This window comes from Furipterus horrens, unplaced genomic scaffold, assembly GCF_987537825.1.
Source record: "Furipterus horrens unplaced genomic scaffold, mFurHor1.1.pri manual_scaffold_11, whole genome shotgun sequence".
In the NCBI taxonomy this organism is placed as follows: Eukaryota; Metazoa; Chordata; class Mammalia; order Chiroptera; family Furipteridae; genus Furipterus; species Furipterus horrens.
This window is the reverse complement of record NW_028327181.1, coordinates 98,801,189-98,824,813: the sequence shown is the minus strand read 5'-3', so window position 1 is coordinate 98,824,813 and position 23,625 is coordinate 98,801,189. Positions and strand designations below refer to the sequence as shown.

General features: G+C 60.5%; 1 protein-coding gene across 10 annotated transcripts in view; it reads left to right on the top strand.

Annotated features, from left to right (window-relative positions):
* Positions 1–222: 222 nt before the first annotated feature.
* LLGL2 (LLGL scribble cell polarity complex component 2) overlaps positions 223–23,625 on the top strand; it is a 29,407-nt gene continuing 6,004 nt past the window's right edge. For 4 of the 10 annotated variants that reach the window (XM_090257459.1, XM_090257455.1, XM_090257460.1 and 1 more), the window contains exons 1-10: positions 223–358; positions 10,614–10,707; positions 17,332–17,429; positions 18,501–18,582; positions 18,845–18,960; positions 19,341–19,499; positions 21,737–21,899; positions 22,046–22,178; positions 22,492–22,546; positions 23,114–23,268. In XM_090257459.1, the coding sequence (XP_090113585.1) occupies positions 10,633–10,707; positions 17,332–17,429; positions 18,501–18,582; positions 18,845–18,960; positions 19,341–19,499; positions 21,737–21,899; positions 22,046–22,178; positions 22,492–22,546; positions 23,114–23,268 (1,036 nt within the window). In that variant the 5' untranslated portion in view covers positions 223–358; positions 10,614–10,632. Of the gene's footprint in view, positions 359–9,464; positions 9,537–10,354; positions 10,426–10,613; positions 10,708–17,331; positions 17,430–18,500; positions 18,583–18,844; positions 18,961–19,340; positions 19,500–21,736; positions 21,900–22,045; positions 22,179–22,491; positions 22,547–23,113; positions 23,269–23,625 lie in introns of those variants that run through there. The other 6 variants (XM_090257456.1, XM_090257450.1, XM_090257454.1 and 3 more) reach the window with 5 other exon arrangements.

Below are 23,625 nucleotides of genomic sequence, written 5' to 3'. Positions count from 1 at the left end.
GGGGCGGGGCTGCAGCGCCTCGTGCATATTCACGCTGGCTGAGGTCCCGCCCCCGTCCTACCCGGGGCCGCGGATTGGCCTCAGCGCGGACCCCGCCCCCGGAGGGCGCCCTCGGCCCGCCCCCGCCCGGCCTGCGCAGGTCCCCGGGGGCGGGGCCCGGCGATCCGAGTTCCGCGGGCCCGGCTGGCTCGCCCTTTATGTAAATAGCGGCGGCTCCGCCCCTTGCTCGCCGCGCCGGAGGTGAGCAGGAAGGAGACTGCAGCCCAGCAACCCGTGGGCCGGCGGCGGAGGGAGCGGAGCCGGCTGCGGGCGCCGAGGGACGCCGAGGCCTCGGGCGGGGGCCGGCCGGGGGTTCCAGGTGAGGCGCGGGCCGGGGCCCTCCCAGCCGGACCCGCCCCCACGGGGCGCCCGCCGCTCGGGGCAGGGAGGCTGGGGAGGGCCGGGAACCCGGGCTTCCCGGGCAGGGCGGGGAGGGCTGCGCCCAGGTCCGCCCGCCTCGCCCTGGATCCCGCCGCTCAGCTCGGCTGGGAGAAAGACACCTGTAGATAGTGCCCCTGGGAACTTTTCTCCGCCTGGGCCGCCCGCGATCACAGAGTGTGGGTTTCGGGTTTGCACAATAGCGTTGGCTTCGGGCAGCTGGGAAACAGGTGCCCCGCCTGCTTGAGTGCGAGGGTCACCGCGCGTGGAGGCTTAGTCCCTGGGCCTCGGTCCCCAAGAGCAAGGCTCCTGAGCCGGGGGGCCCGCGACCTGCGTCTCCGGTGGCCTTCTCTCCGCGAGCGACGTGGGCGGCTTAGCCCCTGTCCCTGCCATCTGGGCTCCCTCCCTACCAGCCCTTTGTGCCTCCTAATCCCTGGACGCAGGAAACCCGCGGGAGGGACTCGGGGCTCAGGGCCTTTCTCCACCTGGTGGCTTCGAGGGCAGTACGGAGACCTAGTCTGCTTTCCACGACGACGGGGAAAGTTCTGCCTTGCCAAAGACAGTGTGCAGAGTCTGGTCCCTGTTTGCCTCCGCTGGAAGGCTGGTAGACACGCTGAGCTTTGGTTGTGGAGAGAACTGACTAACCAGGAGAGGCGTGGTGTGGCCCACGGAGGCTTTCACCTGACTCAGGTGAGCTTTGGGGCAGGCGGGGCTTAGACGCAAGCCCTTTCCCACGGGGATTCCTGCGCCAGATGTAGAGCGTCCTGACCTCGGCTCTAGGGACCCCCCGCAGAGTTTACAACGCAAGGCTGCAGAGGGGATTCCGAAGTGGGGGGAGAGCGGGGAGGGAATGGGGGTGCGGGGGGCCTGAAGCCCCGGGTGGGAAGGACAGAGCAGCAGGACAGAAGAACTGTGGCCCAGCTCTGGGGAAGCCAAGGTCAGAAGTGGCTTCTCAGGAAAACAGTCGAGGTCCGAGTGACCTGAGGTACGGGAAGGGTCCTAGGCGATGGTCTTAATTTTTCGAACAGGCAACCCAGGTTTTGTTTCCTTAAGTGATCTGTCCACAGTGCTCCCTTCCGCCAGTCAGGACCCCAGCCAGGCTCTGGGGGCGCTGACCAGGGCTGGCTCCTCTTCTTAGCAGTTGGATTGGGCCAGTCTCTGGAGGCCGCTGCACAGTGTTCCCAGGGTCTGTGGTCATTCTGCTTCCCTACTTATTGAGGCGATGGCGTGTCCCCTTTGGTGGCAGATTAATACAATTTTAATAACTTAGTAATGTATTACTTAGTGGCTTCTTAATACATAGCATTAAAAGGAAAAAAAGCCCGTGATTCCAGATGACCCCAGTTGGTTTAAAAAATGAGAAGGCTAATAGGAACGCACAGTGGGGGAGATGAAATGTTTTAGAAAACTCGCCCCTCTGGCCACAGTCTTTCCACAGAGATAATGCTTGTTAAGTGTCTTTGTGCCATTCTAGGCTCAGGTGTGATTTTGAATTGTGCCTGGTCAATGTCTTGCTGCATGACCTTGGCTTGGTAAATTAACTGCCAAACCTCAGCTGAGCCTTGTTTTACAGATGTTGATGAAAGGATGAAAAATGTCACCAACATGAGTGGCCTGGCCCTGAGCCAGAGCCGGGAGGGTTGGGTGAGCTGAGCATTCCCCAGCCGGCCTTTAGGCAGACGCCTGGGCCTTCTGCGTTTGCCTGATGGATTGTAAGAGAATCTGGCTTCTCTGTCCAAACATCAGCCAAGGGTCATAATTTTGAGAGTCTCTGGAAGTTAGAACTTCTAACTTGAGGATGGGAGTTGGGGGGCAGAGGTAGAGGGCAGTGGCCTCTTCTAACTCCATCTTGTATTCCAGTGGCCCTTGGTAGTTCCCCTGCTCTTGGGGGAGCCAGGAGTGAGGGCTGAGGACCAGATCCCAGCTGGGGGCCTGCCCTGGAGGAGTGGTGTGCCCGGTATAGAATTGAATCTGCGTTGCCTTCCGCTCAGGGAAGGGCTTCCCTGTAGATACTCAGCACCCTGTTGGGGGCCGGGGGCATGTTCCTGTTCCGCTCTGTTGTCTTTAAGGAGGTTTTCTGGGAACTTCACGGTGCTTTCTTTCAGCCTGATTTAGGGAATGATTCCTGGCCCCAGGTCCCTCTCCCTAAGAGAAAGTGGTGCATGGAGCTAGAAGGTTTGAAAACCCTGCTGTGGGTCTGTGACCCCCGTCTTCCCCATTAGAGGCTTTAAGCATCCTGGGCAAGAGTTTCCAGGAGCAATATGGGGTGTCCTGAAGGGTGACTCAGCCCACCTGGTCCGTCCAGGGGTGTCGGAAACAGCTGCTGAGGCCCCTGAGTTGGGGTGGAGAGGCCAGTGGTCCCTACTACAGAGCTGGCTTTGCCTGGCTCCTTCTGAGGCGACCTTCCCTCTCTGCCTGGCCTCTCAGAGGAAACTGGTCTTTTGAAAAGTCGCCCCACTCCTTCCCCTTCCCAGGAGCCACAGTGAATTCTTGAGCTGGGAGAGGCTCCTCTGGGTGTGGGGACAGGGAAGCTGCTAGGGACCTGACTCCACCCTTCAGGAATTCAGCAGTGACCGGAGCCTTCTCTTGAAACACCTGTTTGATGAAAGGGACCTTTGGGTACAGGACTGATTGACACTTGTGAATTACGATATCGCTAGATCGTCCTTGCCAAGGAGCTGGGGATCCTGGAGCCTCGGACTGAGGCAGGGCCCACAAAAGTATCCCCAGCAGGGTGCCAGGCATGAGGTCCACATGGCCCTGGGCCAGAGACTTGAGAACAAGGTGGGAAAGTCCCCTGAGGGACCCTGTGGTGCCCCAACACAGTAATTTTTGGGGTTAGTGGCTCCCACCTGGAGAAGACCTTTGTCTAGTTGGTCCCCATTCAGCCCTAGCTATTCATTCATTCATTCATTCATTCAACAAGTATTTATGGGTGCCTCTGTGTGTACAGGGTTATTTAAACACCTGGCATGATCCTTACAAAGTAAAGATTTCTGCCATCACAGGATTCACATGCTAAAGGGTGGGGAGCTTGAGTGACAGAAAGTAGCGTGAAGTAATACATAGTGTGTTAAAAGGTGACATGAGCTACCGAATAGCGACTAAAGCAAAGGATAGGACCCCTGTGGTGGGGGCAGGTTGCAACCTAAAATGTGGTCAGGGCCCTGGCTGGGTAGCTCATCTGGTTACAGCATCATCCTGATACACCAAGATGGCAGGTTCAATCCCCAGTCAGGGCACATACAAGAATCAACCAATGATGCATCAGTAAGTGGAACAACCAATTGATGTTTCTGTCTCTCTCTCTCTGAAAATCAATCAAAAATTTTTTAAAAAGGTGGTCAGGGTGGGCCTTGACAAGGTCACGTTTGGGCACAGACTTGCAGGGGTGAGGGAGTTCTTTAAATAAAACTTAAGTGTCTTTCATAAGTCAGGGTACTAAGCAGTGGTGACACAACCATGGACAGAACAGGGACCGTCTATTCCTCCTGGAGCTGACACCTTCTAGAAGCTCCTTAGGACAACAGTTCAAATTCACATTTTGTGACAGGCAGGAGACCGTGGAATGGGGCCTGATAAGGTGAACCAGCAGCCTACCCAGCTCCCCGCCGGGCACATTGTCCACCTCCTCCCAGAACGGCCTTGCTGTTCCTGGTGCTTTGCCGTATCCAATCCATCACGTCCCTGGAGAGAGTCTGATGTCGGGGTGCAGAAGGGGACTGAGGCCCCCAGAATAGTGATGGCAGGTGGTGGCGTATGCACTCCCACTTCCCACCCCATGCTCACTGCTGGGCTGGGGAGGAAACCCTGTAGGAGGCGCCTCAGATGCAGTGGGAGGATCGTGCCTAGCTTGTGAGACTGGCTTGTGGCTCCTTAGGATGAATAGTGGGGTGGACAGGTGGCCACTGGCCTGGACCCAGTCAGGAGGGGTCAGGGCTGCTGGCCAGTCCCTTTGTCCTGGGCAGAGGGCTTTGCAGTCTTGTCGGAGTTCATGGGCTTGGACTCTTACTAAGTGCGTGGGCTTGATCGCTCTTGGAATTGGTCCTTTCATAAGTAATTGTCAGAATTACATGAGATGATGCATGTAAAGTCCTGAAAGTAGCACACGGGCCTAGTTTTCTCTCAGTCCCGTGTATTACCTAACAGTAGCAGTGATGATTCTCCGGTTCCCGGCCCTTCTCTGTGTCCCACCTCCACGAGGCGCCCTTTCAGCTGAGGTTTGGTTTGGTTGCTAAGCTGCGTGGTGCCTCTGGGAGATCGGGTTTCCTGGGGCAGCGTGGCCACTTGCACAGCAGCCGTGGGCGTCTGAGTTGGCACAGACAGAGGCCGGAGGGGTCAGCAGCTGCCCCAGTCAGTGGAGCCCCGCCCCGCCTCCCCTCGGAGGAGGAGGTGCAGGGGTGTGGCGCACACTGGAGGCCGAAGCCACACACGGGTCTCACACAGGATGTCGGGGAAGGAAGGGCAGCTTCTCAGCAGCAGCGGGCTGTGGGGAGCACAGGCGAAGGGGAGAGGAGAGCTGGGGACTCAACCTGTGTGCTTCCGGGGATCCTGGACCCCTCGTGCCCAAGGGAGCGAAGTCTGAGATGTCGGGAGTCCCGCTGCTGGGTGTCAGCTCTCCCAGCAGATCAGTGGAACGTCCCAAGGTACTGCCGGACCTTCTCGGGATCTGGCCCATCACACACGGCCAGGACAGACGGGATGGCTCATCTTGGCCAAGCCTTGGTCTCATGGGGACCAGGCACCCCAAACTGTCCAGTGAGGGACAAGCAGTCTGGTCTGGGAAGCCCCTTCTTTCTTCCTGGAGCACAATGAGACCGCTGCTTCTAGGAGGGGGCCCAAGACAAGCCCACCCCCATGCAATTATCCCCACTTTGCCTCCACTGGTCTCTTCTGAGCTCCTGAGTTGTGGCGGGGTAAGGGACAGGGCCCAAGTGTGTCCTGGCCACAGGGTCTGGGCACAGAATGGGGGAAGGGAAGACAGGGCGTTGCCAAGGACAGAGCTCCTGTTTTTTTCCGTGGTGGGCCTCAGGCTAGGGGGAGGCCGCGTCCCACTGGCCAGCAGCAATACCAGACAACCGGGGCAGTGAGAAGTGGGGGCAGTCGCGGGGTCAGCTGCTCCCGGAGCAGACCATGTGGAAAGTGAGTAAGAATCGGCCACAAGTCAGTGAGCCCGGCCCTGAACCCTGAGCGCCCGCCCCCAAAGGAACAGAGCAGGCAAGGCAGCTCGGGGTCTGGCCCGGTCAGGGACAGAGGGCAAGGTGGGTGGGACAGAGACCTGGTGGGGCAGTCTTTGAGGAGTCCCCTTCTCAGGGCTCCTGCTCTAGCCAGGTGGGTTCCCTGGTGCAGGAAGCCAGGACCCTTGGAGCTCCTTACGTGCCCAGTGACTTTGCCTCAAACCTTTTGGCATCAGACTTGGGGGGCCCCTGAACTTGTGTCTTCTCCTACCCCACTTGCAGCAGAAGCAGAATGAAAGTGGGTAGCCAGACCCCCCCGTAGAAGTTCACGGCAGCCCCACTGGTCAGAGCCTACAAAATATAAGGTCCTTTTACCCCAGGGCCCAGGAGCCCCAGGTCACACAGATGATTCTGCCGGCCTGTGTCCTCCCTGCCTCTGCGCCATTCGGTGTCCATATCCGGGGTAACACGGCTGGAGAGGAGCCCAGCCCCTGAGAGAGCAGGAGCGGTCCCACCCACGGGCTGAGCTCCTGCTGTGAGCTTAGGGCCACCGGCATGCCTGGCCACTGCCTGGGCGTCCCCTTCTTCCTCTTTGATCCTCTTATCTGTCCTGCCTGGGGGGCAGCTGAACCAAAGGGAGAAAGATCTCAGCACTGAGCCCGTGACCCTTCCAGTGGGCCGTCTACCTATGTGAACATTTTAGGTAGAGTCCCGTCCCCCTGCCATGGATACGTTGCACATGGCATCCATGCCCTCAGGCCTCGGCCCTCCTGGCCACTGTCAGGCTGCGTGGCGGAGCACCCTCCCCTGTCCCCTGTTGCTGGCCACTTAGGTTGCTTCTGATTTTTCCCAGCAGCTTAATGCTCAGCCCACCCGGACCAGGGGTCACATTCTCAGAGCTGAACAGGTGCCCCCATCCACGGCGGTTTGAGCAGAACGTATGGCCTCGTGCTGGGGGTGAGCGGTCAGGATGGGATCAGGTGGCGAGGACGCTGGGAAGGCGATTCCTGACGCTGCTTGAAGGACAAGGAGGTGTTTCAGACCGAAGCATGGAGACCGCCGTGAACGGGGCCTGGGGCGGGGGCTGGGCAGACGGACTGGCCCACAGGCCAGGCCCAGGGGACAATGTGAGAGGGGAGGGCACACCACATCAGGACATCAGGCCCCCGCCCCGGGGGCTCCCGGGGAGCCGCACCGAAGCTCTTGGCTGTGGCCCACGAGGCCCCTCTTCTCAGCCCACCTCGTCTCTCTCCTTGCCACCTGCCCTCAGCCCCCGCTCCCTGTCCTCGTCCTCCAGGACCGCGCCAGCTCCTTCCGTCTGCCTGACACGCCCTGCCCCTGACCACTTCCTATTACTCAGGGCTGGGTGGAGACTCTGCCTCCTCCGTTCATTCATTCAGGGCGCACACGGGGTGCTGCAGGGAAGGAGGGGCTGATAAGAAAGCGCATCCCGAGGGGGTTATACAGGTCACAGACAAGAACAGTGAGCAGACTAGGCCATCGGCCGTGCTGAGGAGAAGAGCAAAGCTGGGAAGCAGGGAGAGAACGTCAGGGGAGGGCCATTTGAGTAGAGACGGGGGGCGACATCCCAGGCAGAGGCCGGCGCGTGCCGGGCCCAGGTGCAGAGCGGCCACTGAGTCCTTCCTACCACAGAACCCTTAGCATCTTCCTTTTTATTCTCTGCTGACTAATCTGTGTGCATGTTAGTCAGCGCTTCCCCCTGTGAGCCTGCAAACGTGGTGACACAGGCGTCTTGTCTGTCGCTGTTGGGTCTCCAGTCCTAGGACAGTGCCTGCCCCGTGCCAGAGGCGGTGCCAGGCACCTGGCGTTTGTCTGCTCCGCTTCTCCCAACAGGCCTGTGGGGGGAGTGCACCCCTTTGCAGACAAGCTTGCTGGGCCTTAGGAGCGGCCTGGGGATGCCCCCCAGCTTGGCGGCGTGGAGCTGTGGTGCTGAGTCCTGGCTGTTGGTCCCCAGCCCTGGGCGCTTGCTCCCATGCCCCCCCCCCCTCCCCCGGAGTAGACTGGGTAGATGGGATCCACAGGGCACCAGGAGCCTCCAGGCCCAGATTCCGGAAGCTCCCCTGCAGGGGACCTGCTGTCTGCAGTGAGTGAGGCTGAGGGTCTGCCTGGAGGGGAGCCCAGCCAGTCCCAGACCTGTCCCACTTTAAGAAGCGGTGGCCCTTTTTCATGCCTTGACTTGGCAGTTGTTTCTGCACCGGGAGCTGCAGTGCGAGTTGGCCAGAGTGAGGAGCGGAACCTGTAGCTGCCCCACCGGCCGCGGCTCCATCCCGCGTGCCCGCGGGGCGCCCGCTCCCTGTGTGATGAATGGCGGGTCCACGCAAGGTCCACACAAGGCCCCCGCCGGACCCTGCCAGCATCCCACAAGCAGCAGCCAGGCCCCAGCCCCAGAATTGCTTGATGGCTCTGAGCTGAAGGCACGTGGGTGTGACTGTGCCCACGTGTCCTGCCCTGTGACTGCAGGGGTGTGATGAGGCATCTGGTCCTGTCACATCCATCCTTCGCTGCCACCCAGAGACGGGAGTTCACCAGACCTGAGGTCAAACCCGAGTTCTGCTGGTTTCTCCAGCGACCCTGGACGAGCAGCCTGGCCTCTGTGTTCCTCTTTCCTTTGTCTGCCAAGTGGGGACATTCCACGCACCTTCCAGGGAGGCCGGGGGAGGCGGAGGAGCTCCTCGTTGGCAGGAGCGCCGACCCACGCCGCCACGCCGCCTCGCTGCCCTGGCCTGGGTGACGGGGTTTAGGGAGGACTTCCTTCCTCCAGAGTCTTTGCTTTATTGACAGTGAGCCCAGATTACTTGAGCAAAATGTTTAAAAAATAATAAAACTAACATGCAAGTGCCTGGTAGGCAGCAGGTGCTCCGAGGGGCACTGGGGTGGATGCAGAGCCCCCCCTTGCACTCCTGTGTGGGGCCGCCCACTCCCCCCGGCACCTCCCACCCCCCCTCCCGCATCTCCACATCCTGTCTCCTTGCTACCTGCACCTCCCCCACCTGGGACTGGGCCACATCACCCTTGACCCTGCGGGTCCTTGACACAGATGGTGCTATGCCCTCTTGTCCTGCATGGGTTCTGCCCAGCAGAGCCCAGGTCGGCTTCTTCCTGGAGTCTGCAGACCCCCCTCGTCCCCTGGGCCCCTCTTCCAGCTTCCTCTGACTTCCGACCCACTGACCCAGGCCTGGGCAGGGAGAGGGAGCAGCCCAGGCCCTGGAGTGGCCCGTTTATGAGCTTGCGCACCCTCCCCCACGACTGGAATGCAGGCCGAGGCTCCGCTGTTTGTCCGGGAGGCTGATGTCACTGCGCGTCCTGGAGTCTCTTTTCACTCCCAGTTCTATCCAGGAGCCGCGGGGACTTTCCCGCGATTGTTCCCTGAACCCCCTTCAGGGCCTCAGGTCAGGTGGGCCCCTGGGAGCCCCTAACCACCTGCTGCTCTGAGGGGACGTGCGGCTCCCCACTCTGCTGTGGCTCCCCCGAAATGTGAAGGCCCAGCCCTCCTCCTCCCGCAGGTGGTGGCCCTTTCGGCATCCCCAGAAGGTGATGGTGCTGAGGGCTGGCCTCTGCCTCTTCCCAGTTGGGGTGGCATTTGGAATGCCCCGAATGTGTGTCTCTGCCAAGTGGGGTGACCTGTCCCAGCATGCTTAGCCCTCACTTGCTCTGCCAGAAAGCGTCCCCAATTCTGCCATGCACGTGGCCTCAGAGGGAGGCCCTCCGTCTCTGACCACACAGGGTCCTTTCATCTACAAAGTTGGTTGACTTTTCTGTCACTTCCCAAGACGCCAGAAGCTTCAGGACATCCTTCAGGTCTCGGCTTAGACACTTCTTTTCCCATAGGATACCCACCCGCACCCCGGCCGGCGGTCCCCTGTGACCCCCGCAGAGCACTGGCCCTCTGCAGGGCCCTCTCCCCAGCTGCCCCAGCCCAGGGTGAGCTCCTGCTGCCTTCTCTTTCCAGTGCCCTGGGGTGGGCCCGGGCTCCTGTGTTTCCCGGGGCAGACCTTGGTGTCGTGTGGTCAGTGGGTGGCCACACCGCTGGAAGCCGGAAGCTAGAGCACAGTCGGTCCTCCCCCCTTCCCCCCAGGATGATCCAGAAATAGTTTCCCCGCGGCCGGGGAAGGCACTCTACAGTAGGCGGACGGTTTGGGAGCTGGTTCCTTATTGGGAGTAGGTTTCTTCCCTGACTAGCCCGCACGTGGGCCCGTGGGAAAGGGAGCCTTGCCGTGCGCCCCCATCCCGTCGGGAAGCCTGGAGCCAGGGCTGTGGCTGCAGAGGTCCCCGCAGCCTCGTGGGGGGGAGGGGGCCCGCTCCACCGTGGGTCCCAAGCGTGGCGTGGGAGGGGCCCGCACCCCGGACTGCGTGCTCTGCATGCTCTCCCACCCAGGTTCCTGGGGGCAGTGGCCGGCGGGAGCAGCCTAGGCGGAGAGTGGCTGACGCGCCTTCCCTGAAGTGGGAAGGCAGATGGCCCAGGGCTGCTCGGGCGCCCACCGCCTGACAGGCTGCAGCTGGGCCTGGCCGGGCCCCGGCCCTGCCCCCACCTGGGCTCCGGCCTGGGAGCCCAGCACTCAGCCTCTGCATTCCCACCTCCCGGCCGCTCTGGAGAGAGGCTTGTGAAGTTTCCCTTTCTGTTTAGCTGGAGTTTTATGGTTTTTCAGAAAACAGGTTAACAATTAAGCTAATTAACCTCCGGGCCTCTGGGCCTCCTGTTTGCTGTAAAGCCTGGAGACATGGCTTCCTCCCCCAGCTTCTCCCGCTGGTTTTACGAGGCCACAGGTGGCCAGAGCAAGCGTTAGAGCGTTCACCAGTCCTGGGCCTCCAGGTACGGAGGGACCACGCTGCGCAGGCGGGGCTTGGGGAAGCCGAGGATGGCCGAGCCGATCGGGCCCAGGGGCGGCCACCTCCCTGCTGGGCTTGGTGGCCTGGGCTTGGCCGGGGTGCCAGGCCCGCCTTTGGGGACTGGGCTGTGTGCCTGCCTTGCCCTGGTGCTCAGCACTTCTCTCTCCCCAGGGGGCTGCACACGAGCGAGATGAGGCGGTTCCTGAGGTCAGGACATGACCCGGCGCGGGAGAGGCTCAAGCGGGACCTCTTCCAGTTCAACAAGGTAAGGGCGCACGGACAAGGGGCCCAGTCCCGTGTCTGCGGGGAGCACGGGGCTGGGGCGTTCGGGTCGCCCTCACCTGGGTGCAGGGACACGCCTGGCACTGCCTGAAATGCCTCATGTGACTCTGACTTGGGAAATGGGGTTTGATTAGTGGGCTTTCCCGGGGAAGGGCAGTGGGATGGATACCCCGGAGGACTCCTTGTCCCAAGTCTTGTCACTGTCTGTGTGACCTCTGCAAGTCAGCCCACCCCTTCCAGACTCAGTTTCCCCACCTGTGAAATGGGTAAAATAATCTGCCCTGTCTACCTCCTCACAGCATTGTTGAGGAGGCTTAGGGACCAGAAAGATGAAGGGACTTTGAACACTGCAGGGTAACAATGGTCTGTGATGCCAGGTCCCTTGGGGTAGTAGCCATAGGCCTTGGCTGCTTCTGCCCTCCTCACATTGCCCCTGGAGGCAAAACGCGACTTTCCCTGTAGACAGAACACGTGATTCCTTCGGGCAGGCTCCAGGCCTGGTCGAGGGGGGTGAGGGCCCTGGGCGAACGTGCCAGGGTGGGCATTTGACTACCCCAACAACACACCTGCCCAGGGCCCCCACAGCCAGAGTGACCTGTCACCTGAGAGCCCAGCGAGGGTCCCAGGCGCTCCCCAGGGCTTCCCCAGGGGGACTGGCGCTTGAGAAGGCCACAGCTGTGAACAGGAGCAGAGCAGAGGTGAGGCTTATTAGCTGCTCAGCCACCTAGCAATCTGCAGCCGTTTGGAGGTAATTAGCCTCTCGCACCTCTGCTTTGATCTAGGCCCTTGGCCTCCCTGCCCAAGCTCCCCTCTGCCCCAGAGGGTAGACTGCAGGAAGAGGGGCACTGGGGACCCCTCCAGGAGGTGGCTTCCCCATTTAAAATTGGGTGGCCCTGGGCTTGTCCCTCACATGGAAGTGGATCATTTAAAGTGCTAGACGCAGTGATCTGGGAATTTTGGCTCCTGTTTTCCGAGGCAGCCTTCCAGGGCAAGAGAGCTCCCCGGGCTGCAGGTGGGTGGGCCCCCTTGTCCTGCCATCCCCCTCCGCCTTTCTGGGCCTGCAGAGGTCCTGCTCTGAGCGAGGGAGGCCTTGGGCCAGCGCTGTCCTGGAGAGCGCCGCCTCCCACTGGCAGAAGGAAGCTGGGGCCGGGCTTTGGGTCTTGGGGAAATGGGGTATAGGTGTTGGGAATGGAGGGTCTTGGGACTCTTGCGGGCCTGCCACTGTCCTCGTATGGTTACTGGGTGCCGCTCTCAGAACCCCCACACTGGCCAGAGAATCCTGGGTGACCCCCGTGTGCCTCCATTGCCTCTGGTGACGCCAGGATCTCACACCCTGAAAAGGTGGCCAATTTCAGGGAAACCAGAATAACAGGCTCAGCAAGGAGGGACGAACCCCCGCCCCAAGTTCCACTGCTCAGTGGGTGCGGCTGGGGTGTGGCTGGGGTGGAGGAGTTGTCCCTCATGCCCCACAGCTGGTGGTCCCCACACTGGGTCACCCGACCCCCAGGCCTGGTGCGGAAGGGGGAGGGGAGGCTCCCGAGTGCCTTCCTCCTTCCTTTATTTGCAAGGATTGAACACTTACCATTTATATTAATATAGCCCAGGGCTGGGGCTGGGGGCGTTTCAGATGATAAGGCCTTGGCCTCCTGGGAGGAGGGGCTGGCAGTCTGCAGTTCCCCTTGCTGGGAGTGGAGAGGAGGAAGGGGAGAGTCTGGTGGGGATGGGGACTGGTTTCATCTGGGGTGGGGTTGGAGGGTGAGGCCAAATCCTGGCGGATCTGGGACCCTAGAAGTCCCACCTGCAGTAGCTCCTGCCCAGGTGTCCCCCAGGTTGTGGGCCAGGAGGGCTGGCGCCTGGGACTCTGGGCCTGACCCTGCAGAGCCCTGGGTGTGGGGTCCGTGGCGCATGGCCGGTGCCACACCAGGGCTGGCTCGTCCTCGTGACGACTCCCAGATGGGTGGCACTGCCGTCTGCAGGTGAGGACACGGAGGCCTTTGGGCCTGCACACTGTGCAGGGTGCCGGCTGGGAACGAGGAGCCCTGGCTACACCCGCCTGCCCGCTGTGTGGTCTTAGGGTGGGGACTCCCTCCGCTGAGCCTTAGCATCTGCCCGTGAAGCGGGTGCCTGTGGTGTGTGGCGGGTCTGCAGGCTGCTAGGAAGACAGGAGTCAGCTGTCAGGACCTGTGAGGGGACCGAGGGACCCACTGGGCACCTCGGGAGAGAGGAAGTGACTTCCTGGAAAATCCCCCCTGGGCTCCCCCTCCCCTGGTGACACTGACCACAGCCAGTTGATAAGGCTGCCTGGGCCCTTCTCAGCCAGGCCCACCCTCCCCCACCCCCAGGACCTGAACAAGCTGTGCGCTCCTGCCCAGCCGCCCCTGTCCAGGGCCAGGCTGTTTTGTCTTCGCATTTTCGTGGCTGGGCCCCTGGTGTCAGGTGACAGCCACACAGGACAGGACAGGTTGCTGCCACTGCTGGGAATCTGAGCTGACCACACCCAGTATGGGGCAGTGCCACCCGGCCCGCCTGCTGTGCCCCCCATGGCCCTGGGCAGCCCTCCACCCCATCCCCCCAAGTGCTGGGGGCTCCTCCACCCTCAATCTTGGGTGGGCCTGCCGAGGGCAGGATGAAGGACCCCCACGTGCTCCGACAAACAGGCTTCGCCGTCTCCCTTCCGGGAACCTGAAGTGGGGCGCTGGAGCCAGCAGGAGACAGACGGGGCTTTCTCTCCCACTCCGGGCTAGTGTTGCAGTTTGGCGGCTCCTGCAAATCTCTCCTTTCCCAGCTCCCTGTCCAAAGAGCTCATTGTTCTCTCCTGTTGGCAGAGGTCACCTGAGCCAGTAGCAGGTGGGGGCAGGGCCAGGTAGGCTGGAGGTTGAGCTTGGGGGTGGGGGGTGGGGATTGGCCCCAGGGGCTGCCAGGCATTGATCCCCCCACCCCCAGCTTGAGCCTGATCTAGAGAATCTGGGGGATCAGGCTGGGAGGGCCACCCTGGTATGCGTGCCTGCTGTCCTGGGCAGAGGCACGATTTGGGGTGGCTGGAGCGGGGAACCCAGCCTGGAAGGGGAAAGCTCCCCATGTGGAACTTGTGCTCCTGTGCGGGGGCTTCCCTCCCTGGGACCTGGGGAGTCCCCTGTCACCACACTCTTCACATGTGAACCTACTCTCTTGGCCAAGTAGGCTTATTGTGAAATTCTCTCCCTTTATTTGTTCTTAAGGGAGCCTCAGTCCCTCCAGAGCTGTCAGCTTGGGGGAGACTCCCAAGAGGTGCAGGGAATGATGAGAGCCTTCAAGGAAGCTGGGCCTCGGGGGGCCAGGCCTGTGTGGTGGGGGTGGGGGTGGGGGTGAGCTGAGCCTTCCAGCCACTGTCAGGTGGTCTTCTCAAGGTTCATTGCGTTGGGGCCAAGGACAGCCCTGCTCAGTCCAGTGCTGGTGGTTCCTCTCCCTCTGGGACTGGAGTGAGGCTCCAGGAGGCAGTGGCTCACTCGCCCCAGTCCAGACCCCTTCTAAGTGACAGAGCGGGATTCAAAGCCTAGAGGGCTAAACTTTTTAAATTTTATTTATTTGCTTTCGGAGAGAGGGGAAGGGAGGTAGAAAGAGAGGGAGACAAATACCACTTGGTTGCCTCTCGTACACACCTGGAGCGGGGACCGAACCTGCAACCCAGGCACGTGCCCTGCCCAGGAATCCAGCCGGCAGCCTTTTGCTTTGTGGGATGATGCCCAACCAGTTGAGCCACACCAGTCAGGGCCTTAGTCCCTGTCTTCCTAAACCAGTTATGAAAAAGAAGGCAGGGAGGGGGAGCACAGTGACCCCCAGGACCCTGGAGGAAATGAGGAATGAGCAGGAGTGAATGATGGGCCAGACATTTGTGTTCCTCTGGGTTAGGGAAAAGAGGCTGACCCGCAGTAGGAATGACTCAGGTGAGATGTTAGGAGGACTTCCTGCCAGGGAGTTGATAGAATGGTGTGTGGCCTGAGAGTCTGACCATGAGCTTCAGGCTGTTTTCTCTTTGGCCTGAGGCAGACTTGTCCTGATAGGAAATCAATATAAGCCACACATGTAATTTAAAATATTCTAGAAGTCGCATTACAAAAAACTTTTAAACAAGTGCAATTAATTTTGAAGATTTTTATTTATCTCTAGAGAGAGTGGAAGAGAAGGAGAAAAAGAGGGAATCACATACGAAAGAAACATCAGTCAGTTGCCTGTCACACACCCCTAGCTGGGGACCTGGCCCCGCGACCCAGGCCTGTACCCTGACCGGGAATCGAACCTGTGATCTTCCAGTTCATACGGGCCAGCACTCAATCTACTGAGCCACACCAGCCAGAGCTGAAATTAATTTTGATAATAAACTCTGTTTAACCCAATGTATCCAGAATACTGTTTCAACATGTAGTCAGTTCATGAGACTTTTTAGGTTTTTTTGTGTATATATGCAGCCCTTGAAATCCCAGGGGTATTCACCCTCACAGCACATCTCAGTTTGGACCTTGAGTTTTCTCTGGAGATAAGTGATCTGTGTTTAGGGTTCCGAAGACTTACAGAGGAGACAGGAGTTTCAAGGCCTCGTCTGCCCAACTCCAGCCCCTGCCTCCTCCTTTGGAACCCAAGAACATACCTAAAAAGTTTCCCAGTAAGTGAAGTGGGCGTCCTTTCTTAAATTGATGTTAATAAAAATGGAATAAAATAGGAAGTTCTGTCCCTGGGCGGCACTGGCCACACAGTGAGCACTGGGCATCGGCTGTGGCCGTTGCACTGAGTGACTCGGGTGCAGGCCCCCTGCCGGCCACCAGGCTCCTGCAGGACCCTCCCCCCCGCCCCTCCCCCCGGAGTCCTCCAAATTCCAGAGGCGTTGGCCCTGAGCTGCTGCTGGTGCTGGTTCTGGGAAAACGCTGCCATCCAGGAGCCTTTTCCCAGCGCTGGCTGCTGGCTTCCTGGGGCTGGCTGAGGCCCAGTGGGGGCCCCTGGGGAAGCCTGTCCCACCCACCCCATCTTGTGTCCTGCCCTCCTCCTGGGGAATGTTTACATTCCAGACACTCTGCTATCTCCCCCAGGCTCTTCCAGGCTCTGCGTTTTTTGCATAGCTGAACAGGGACCTGGGCTGCCAGGGGTTCCTGCTGGGTCGCTCTGCCCTTCCAGCTCTCCTTTCCAGGTGCGGCCATTTTCAAGGCAGACCGTGTTCCTGGCAAAGAGCCAGGCCTGAGGTGGCCTGCCACACCTAGATGTCCCCAGATGTCCCCTTTTGGAGCCCTCTCCCTGGGCTGACCCTAGCAAGGGGCCTCCATGCATGAACCACTAGACCGGACAGGACAGCGGGCAGCAGCAGCGGGGCTTGCTAAGCTGCCGTTGCCGCTGTCGCCGGGACTCCTCCAGGCCTGACGGGGCAGCCGAGTGCAGCCCCCGGGAGCTGGCTCACTGGGGCAGTCTTTTCTGTGGGGCAGCCTCGGAAAAAAGAAAGGAAGGCAGTCCTTCAAGCAGCTGGCCGCCTCCTTTGCCCACTGTGGTCCGTTCTGCAGGTTTGGTGGCCCCTGGGCTGGGAGCTGAGGGGTGGGATTAGCTAATGAGGAAACAGCCAGAACCCTTCCCCAAGATGGTTTGTCAGGGTGAATGGAAGTGTTTATGTCCCTCCCTGCCTTTCAAGCCTGTCATTGCATCCCTGGGACATCTGCCTGAGGAAATAAATACTCAGAGCTGCAGGCAAACACAGGAACCCAAGAGTGGTCATCAATTCAAGTGGCAAGTTTCTAGAAACCAAGAAAATTTTAGCAACAGAGGCCTGGTGAGTCAGGGCACCTCTACACAGGCTAGATATCTGTCAGCCATTGGAGAGTCATTTCAGTGCTTTTACCCACCTGGCTAGTTGTAGGTGGGAAACAGGCCACAGGGCTATAGGTGTGCACGTGGGTTCGTGGGCTGTGGTCCCAATGACGTGCCTGTGTTTTAAGGGTAGACACACGTGCTGAGCTGGTAGCGAGGGTCGCTTCTGGTTGTAGGAATACAGGTGATTTTTGTTTTCTTTCTCAAACTCCTTCATATGCTCCACATTTCCTATAGTGTATATTGCTTCCATCGTAAGAAATGAGCAAAAGCATGTGTCTGCAGCGATACTCCAGAAGAACTCACAGTCATAGGAGAGCCCTGAGGAGAGCAGACACTCGGGGCTGGAGGAGCCTGGGCAGCTTGGAAGGGCCACCGGGGTTCCTTCAGAGCCCTGGGGCCAGCCCGGGGCTGTGGAGCAACCAGGCCTCCTAAGCGATGGGATGCCTTCACTGTGCCAGCCTCCCAAAGCGTCCTCCATCCCCAGAGGAGGGCTGGGTCAGTTACCCACACTGTATCCATGGTGGGGGAGCTGAACCAGAGTTCCTGGAGAGCGAGTGGCCAATGTGATGGCCGAGGACAGGGTCAGAATTGGGCTCAGGGTGGGGCCCAGATGGGTCTGGAATTGCCTCTGCGCGTGGGTGTCTGGGTAGGAGCCTGACTCGGGCTCAGTGCCTCCTCCTGCTGGGGACGGCTCTGCACTCCGGCTTCTCCGTCCCGCACCGGCCCCTCAGCGGGAGGGGCAGAGGGGCCACGTGTGCAGACGGCGCTGTTCTCCTTGCAGACAGTGGAGCATGGCTTCCCGCACCAGCCCAGCGCCCTGGGCTACAGCCCCTCTCTGCGCATCCTGGCCATCGGCACCCGCTCCGGAGCCATCAAGCTGTATCCTTTCTGTGCTCCCAGCTCCCACCCGGGAGGGGCGGGACCTTGGCATTGGGGAGCTGCAGCGAGGACCCCCAAACATCCCCACGGAAGTCATCCTTGAACGCAGTAGGGGAGGCAGGGATGGGCCAGAAAGCTTCTTTCAAACCTTTTCCCTGTAGGAGTCGGTAGCCTGGCCCCAGTGCCCTTCCTGCGGGAGCGCCAGGGTGGCCTCCGGTGAGCGCAGAGCCCCGCCCACGCGCTCCTGGTCCGCAGGGACAGCCCTTCCATGGCTGAGGCTGGGTGCTGTCCAGCTGGGTCATCTTTTATTTAAACCACTGGTTCCGGGCTGACAGGGGCTCCGGGCCGTTGCAGCGCAAGCCCGCACGTCCTTGGCCCGGCTGCCCTGGGCTCCCGGTCTCGGCGCAGTTCCCCTGATCTGACCTGAGCTCCCAGAGTGAGCTGGGGCGGGACCTGCGGGAACTGGGAGGCGGAGAACCAGCCTCCGGCGCCTCCAGTGTTCCTCTCTGCCAAAGCGTAGGTGGCGAGGCTGGGGGCCCCGGAGGGGGTGTAAACACAGGCGGACAGAGGCCCGGGCCCGTTGTGGGCTCAGCCCTCCCCCAGCTGGTTAATCATTGCCAGGCCATGGCCATATCCTGGTTACCAATCCCCTAGCTGAGACTCGTGGCCATAGCTGTGGGGGGCGGGCCCACAGGGGTGCCGCGTCTTCTCACAGGTGCCACCAGGTGGTAGCTGATGGGTTGTTGCAGCTCAGGTTGCGCGGTGGGGGTGGCGGTGAGCAGCTAACAGTTGCCAAGGTCTCACCCTTGCACAGAGTCATCCTCACCTGCCTGGCTGGGAAGTTCTACCTGGTTGGCTGTTTCCACACTCAGGGGCAGGTCACTGGCCAAGGCCCTCCGAGCAGGGATGCTCTCTCTCCTCCCTACCCCCAGCCCGGGTCCTGCTGTCTGGGGAGACGGTGAGCCGCCCGGCGTTCACACTTTGCTGCAACCCCTTGCCTGGCACTCCAACAGGGGAGGGGTGAGGCGGGGCCCTGCCTTTGAGAGCTTTTCCTGAGCCTCCTGCTCCCAGCTACGGTGCCCCCGGAGTGGAGTTCATGGGCCTGCACCGGGAGAACAACACAGTGGTGCAGGTCTGCTTCCTGCCCGGCCAGGTGAGGCCCCTGTGTGCCTTCTCACGCACGCCTTTGGAGGGCATGTGGAGAGGCAACATTTGGGACCGTGGGCTGGGTGCTGGTGGCAGGACCTGGGACCAGCACCCTTTCCCAACTGTGGTTCACGGGCCAGCCTAAGAGTAGCCGGGGGCCTTTTGGTTTGGGGGCTCTCTGAGACCTCCCTGGTGTGTAAAGGCCACAGTGAGTGCTGGCCCTCCCTGGCCAACAAGGCAGCTCACTCCTGCCCCCATTCCCTCCCTAGAGCCAGCTGGTCACCCTGCTGGACGACAACAGCCTGCACCTGTGGAGCCTGAAGGGCACCGGTGGGGTGTCAGAGCTGCACGAAGACGAGAGTTTCACGCTGCGGGGCCCGCCTGGGTAAGGACTCAGCCCCCCATGCTTTCCCAGCCAGTCTGATCCATGCACCCAACCCCAGGGTGGGGTCACCCTTCGAAGTTGCTGTGGAGCCTTGGGCAGACTTAGCAGGTGTTTGAGCCAACACGTGCCCGCCCACAGGTGCTCTGGGTGGAGTGGGCGGGGCTGCTTCTGCCTCCTGGGCCAAGCCCTGCCGTCGGCCTCCTGTCTCGGCAAAGTGTAGCCCACGTCTGTGTCCTCCCAAGACCACGTGGACCCAGTAAAGGACTGCACAGGCCTGCTTTCCTAGTCACGGCCTTCCCGGGGGCTGGCGAGGGCAGCCTGTCCGTGGGGCCTCCCCTGCCAGGGCAGCAGCCTGCTCACAGTTGCCATTCCACCCCCAGGGCTGCCCCCAGTGCCACGCAGATCACTGTGGTCCTGCCACATTCCTCCTGCAAGGTGCTCTACCTGGGCACCGAGAGCGGCAACGTGTTTGTGGTGCAGGTGCCAGGCTTCCGCGTGCTGGAGGACCGGACCATCAGCTGGGAGGCCGTGCTGCAGCGGTGAGCCCGGGACCCTGTGCCGCCCGCCACCGTGGGTCGAGCGCGGCCCTCCCCCTCCGGTCGCAGTAATGTCTCAGGAGCTTTTCGTTTCTCTCCTGGGACATCTGTGGGGGCAGGAGGGGAGGTTCAGCTCCCCACCTGTCCCCCAAGTTGAGACTCTCACCCCATAGTATGTTAGCATCATAGCACTAAAAGGGGTCTTGCAGATAACTCGTCACCTCATTTAAAGATATGGAAGTTGAGGCTCAAAAATGGTTGTGAAGTGTCACCCACTCAGCGTCCTTTGCATTGAGACCGTGTATTTTAAAACCCTGGGGGCTCTGCAGGGGACCAGACGGGGCACAGACGTGCCTGTGTGAGCGGGGGCAGCTCTGCTGGTGCCCACGCTTTGGAGTCCGTGCTAGGTTTCCACATGCACACACGGTCCGTGGCCCAAAGCCCTGGCAGCCACAGCCCCGCAGGCCCCTGCAGGCGGTCTGGGAAGCGTTGCCCCTCGGCAGGGGTGTGTTCAGTAGAGAGGGAGCCCGATCGGGTCTGGGTCGGAAGGGAGAGAGACGGAGGGCTGGTAGCGGTAGGGTGCTCCCAGTCCGAGGGGCAGGGAGGGAGCCAGGGTGCCGGCCGTCTTGCAAAGCAGCAGCTTGAGGGGCGGACTCCTGCCGGCGCGGGTGTCCGTCCTGCCCGCCGAGCGGCTTCCTTCTGACGTCGTTCTTCCTGATGCTTCTCTGTATATTCCAAGATGGTGTAATTCTTGCATCATGTACTTCTAATTTAAGAAAATTTTCTTTTAAAAATTATATAAGTAATATATCATTATAGAATCCTCGAAACATCACAGATAAGGTTGAAGGCCCATTTGACCTCTCACTCCCAATTCTAGGGGCCGGTGCCAGCAGTGTATGGTGTACAGTATTGTTACATGGGGACACCCATGAATATACAGGGGTCTGCCCTGGCCAGTGTGGCTCAGTAGATTGGGCGTTCATCACCGATTAGATTCCTGGCTGGGGCACAGGCCTGGGTTGCGGGCCAGGTCCCAGGCTGGGTGCAAGAGGCAACCGATGGGTGTTTCTCTCCCTCTCTTTCTCCCTCCCGTCCCCTCTCTCTGAAAACAAATAAAATCCTGAGGGTCCAGGCTGCTTTCATCCCCTGCCCCACCTTCAGTGCCGGCTCTTGGCCCCATGCCTGCCTGCTCATGGTCTTCTGCTGGCTGCAGCACCTCCAGGCTTCACTCAGCGTTCCGGGCCCAGAGAGGGCGGGGAGGAAGAAGGCCGAGGCTCAAGGCCAGGCCAACCAATACAGACCTTTGTTTTGTGGGTCTTAAAAACTCGTTTTATGAAAAACCACCTCCTTACAAATACGCACTAAATGCTATGGGAAGCCGGGGTGCTTGGTGGTGGCAGATGTAGCTCAGCGCCAGAGTGGAAAACCACTGGGAGTTTGGCGGCACGCAGGACCCACTCCACACACCGGTTTTCCCGCGGGGGACCAGGCCTGCATTTATATAATAGTTAAAAGCTTGCTTTCTGCTAAAGGACCCCCTCATCCCGGGCTGAGAACAACAGGTGTTCAGCGTGGAACCTTGAACCAGTCTCTTAGGGCCTGTTCTGGGCCAATCTCTAAGGACAGGATGTGGCTAGACGAGTTATCCTGATCATCCATGCACGTGTAACATTCTTTTCTCTGATATGAAAAAGTAATAATCATATAAGGCAATGATTGGTACTATGATTCACAATTTTCTTGGATGTAATCCACCTAAGAAATCAATAAAAGCCTGTCCAGGCAGGATCAAACTGCGCTCTCCCCTCTAGAAAGTGGCCGGTTCTGTCCCCTCTTCTGCACAGGATTCCTGCAGCCGCTGTGCATTTGTTCCCTCGTCCACAATGCCAGGGACCCTGCTGGTCAGAGGTCCGCGACAAAATGTGACAGGTTAACGGATTGTAAAGCGAGTGTCCCTACGGCCACCCCGGGCAAAGAAATGGAACTTGCCAGCCCCTCAGGAGCCCCCACGTGCCCTTCCCAGTAATGACCCCTCTCTCCCCACTCCTGCCGCACTGACCTGTCTGGAAGTCCTCCCTCCCTTGGCTGACATGCAGCCTGGTGGGTTTCCCAGTCCCGCGGCCCTGCTCCGGGCAGCGCCCTGGCAGTGAGTTCCGGCGGTGTCCCGTGCGGGCACACGCAGTGCCCGCTGCCACGTGGAGCGCCGCGGGTAGGCTCACGGTGCTCCCCTCGCCCAGGTTGCCCGAGGAGGCCCGCCAGCGGCGGGTGTTTGAGGTGGTGGAGGCGCTGCAGGAACACCCTCGAGACCCCAACCAACTCCTCATTGGCTACAGCCGGGGCCTTGCCGCCGTCTGGGATCTGCGGGGCAGCCGCGTGCTCTGCCATTTCCTCAGCAGCCAGGTGGGTGGTGCCCAGGACGGTGGCAGACGCCAGAGGACTCTACCAGGCCCGCTGTCACGTACACCCCTGTGCCAAAGTGTGGGGGTGCAGGCATGGGACCGTCGCCCTGACCCCAGCCTGACCTCTCTCCCTCTCCTCTCCTGAAGCAACTGGACAGTGTCTGCTGGCAGCGGGACGGCCGCCTCATTGTCAGCTGCCACTCCGATGGCAGCTATTGCCAGTGGGCTGTGTCAGCCGACACCCAGCAGCTGGAGCCTGTGCGTAGCTGCGTGCCTTACGGTGAGGTCCTGGCCCGGCCCTGTCACCTGGGACTGCCTTTCTCGGTGGGAAGCAACGTCCTTTTGGTTTCCAGTCAGTCTTTTCTGCATTCAGGTGTAGGTGCCCAACTCATAGAAGTAAAACCAGGGACCTAGAGAGGTGACAGCTTTGTCCAAAGCCACACGGTGGGTTTTGTGACGCCCACTGTGGTTTTCTCAGGGCAAGACTCCCAAGCACAGGTCTGCTGAGTGGGTGTGGGTGAGGCATCTGCTCACACAGACGCACGTGCCTCTCGGGTAGGAGGGCCCATTCCAGCTAATTCCTTTTCTTGTAGGTCCCTTTCCTTGCAAAGCTATTACCAAAATCTTCTGGCTGACCACCAAGCAGGGGTAGGTACCGGTGCTCTGTCCTTTGCCCTTTCCAGAGTCTTCTTGGAGGGCTGGGTGGCTTCTTAGGTCTCTGCGGGAGGGTACGGGAGGGGTGTGCGCAACTGTGCCTTAGGGTCCCACGTTGGGGTCTCGGACTCCAGGGAAGGGAGAGACGGCCATTCTTACCTCTCACGGCCAATTCCTGAAAAAAACATCCCATTCCCTCCCTTCCACCCTCCCGGAGAGATGGTTCAGATCAGCAGCTGTCAGACTGTCTCGGCAGCAGACCGGCTTCTCCAGCAGAACCGTGCGGGAAAGCCTGATGGATAAGCGGGGGGGGCAGCTCTGGCTGCCGCAGAGCGGCTGGGACTCAGAACCCCCTGCCCGCATGCCACCACTAGTCCCCAAGTCTGCCTGGGCTGTGGCAGTCAGGAGGAGATGGGGGTCTGCTCCACCCACTGCTGGGGACCCTGCGGCCACAGCTGCACAGAGGCCCGTCACCGGGAAGTCCACGCTGCCAGCGCAGCCTGTGACTTGCCGGGGCTGTGTCCGGAGCCCCAGCCGAGCTCCACTCTTCTGTGCCTGCAGGTTGCCCTTCACCATCTTCCAGGGTGGCATGCCTCGGGCCAGCTATGGGGACCGCCACTGCATCTCGGTGGCCCACAACAGCCAGCAGACCGCCTTCGACTTCACTTCCCGGGTCATCGACTTCACTGTCCTCTCTGAGGCAGACCCTGCGGCGGGTAGGCGAGCTTTGGGACCAGCGTGGAGGGCTGGCCGCTGGGAGGCGTAGGGACACCGGCCTGTCTGTAAATAAACAGGAGGGGCCTGCCACTCCCTGAGTGCCCCCCATTTCCCTTCTTACTGCTGCTGAGGCAAGCATCCCCAATCAGTCCCTTTCTCCTCCTCTTGTCCGGCCTGGGGCTCCATCCTTGCTGGCCACACCTCCTGCCTGCTCCACACTCTGCCCTTCCCTGGCTCAAATGGGGTTGGGTCCAAAGAGGGCAGATCTGTACTGCTGGGTTGAATGGCCACCCAGCTGAGAAAAGGGGGTCCCGGTGTAGACACGGTGAAGACCACATGGGCTGGGGCAGGGGGTG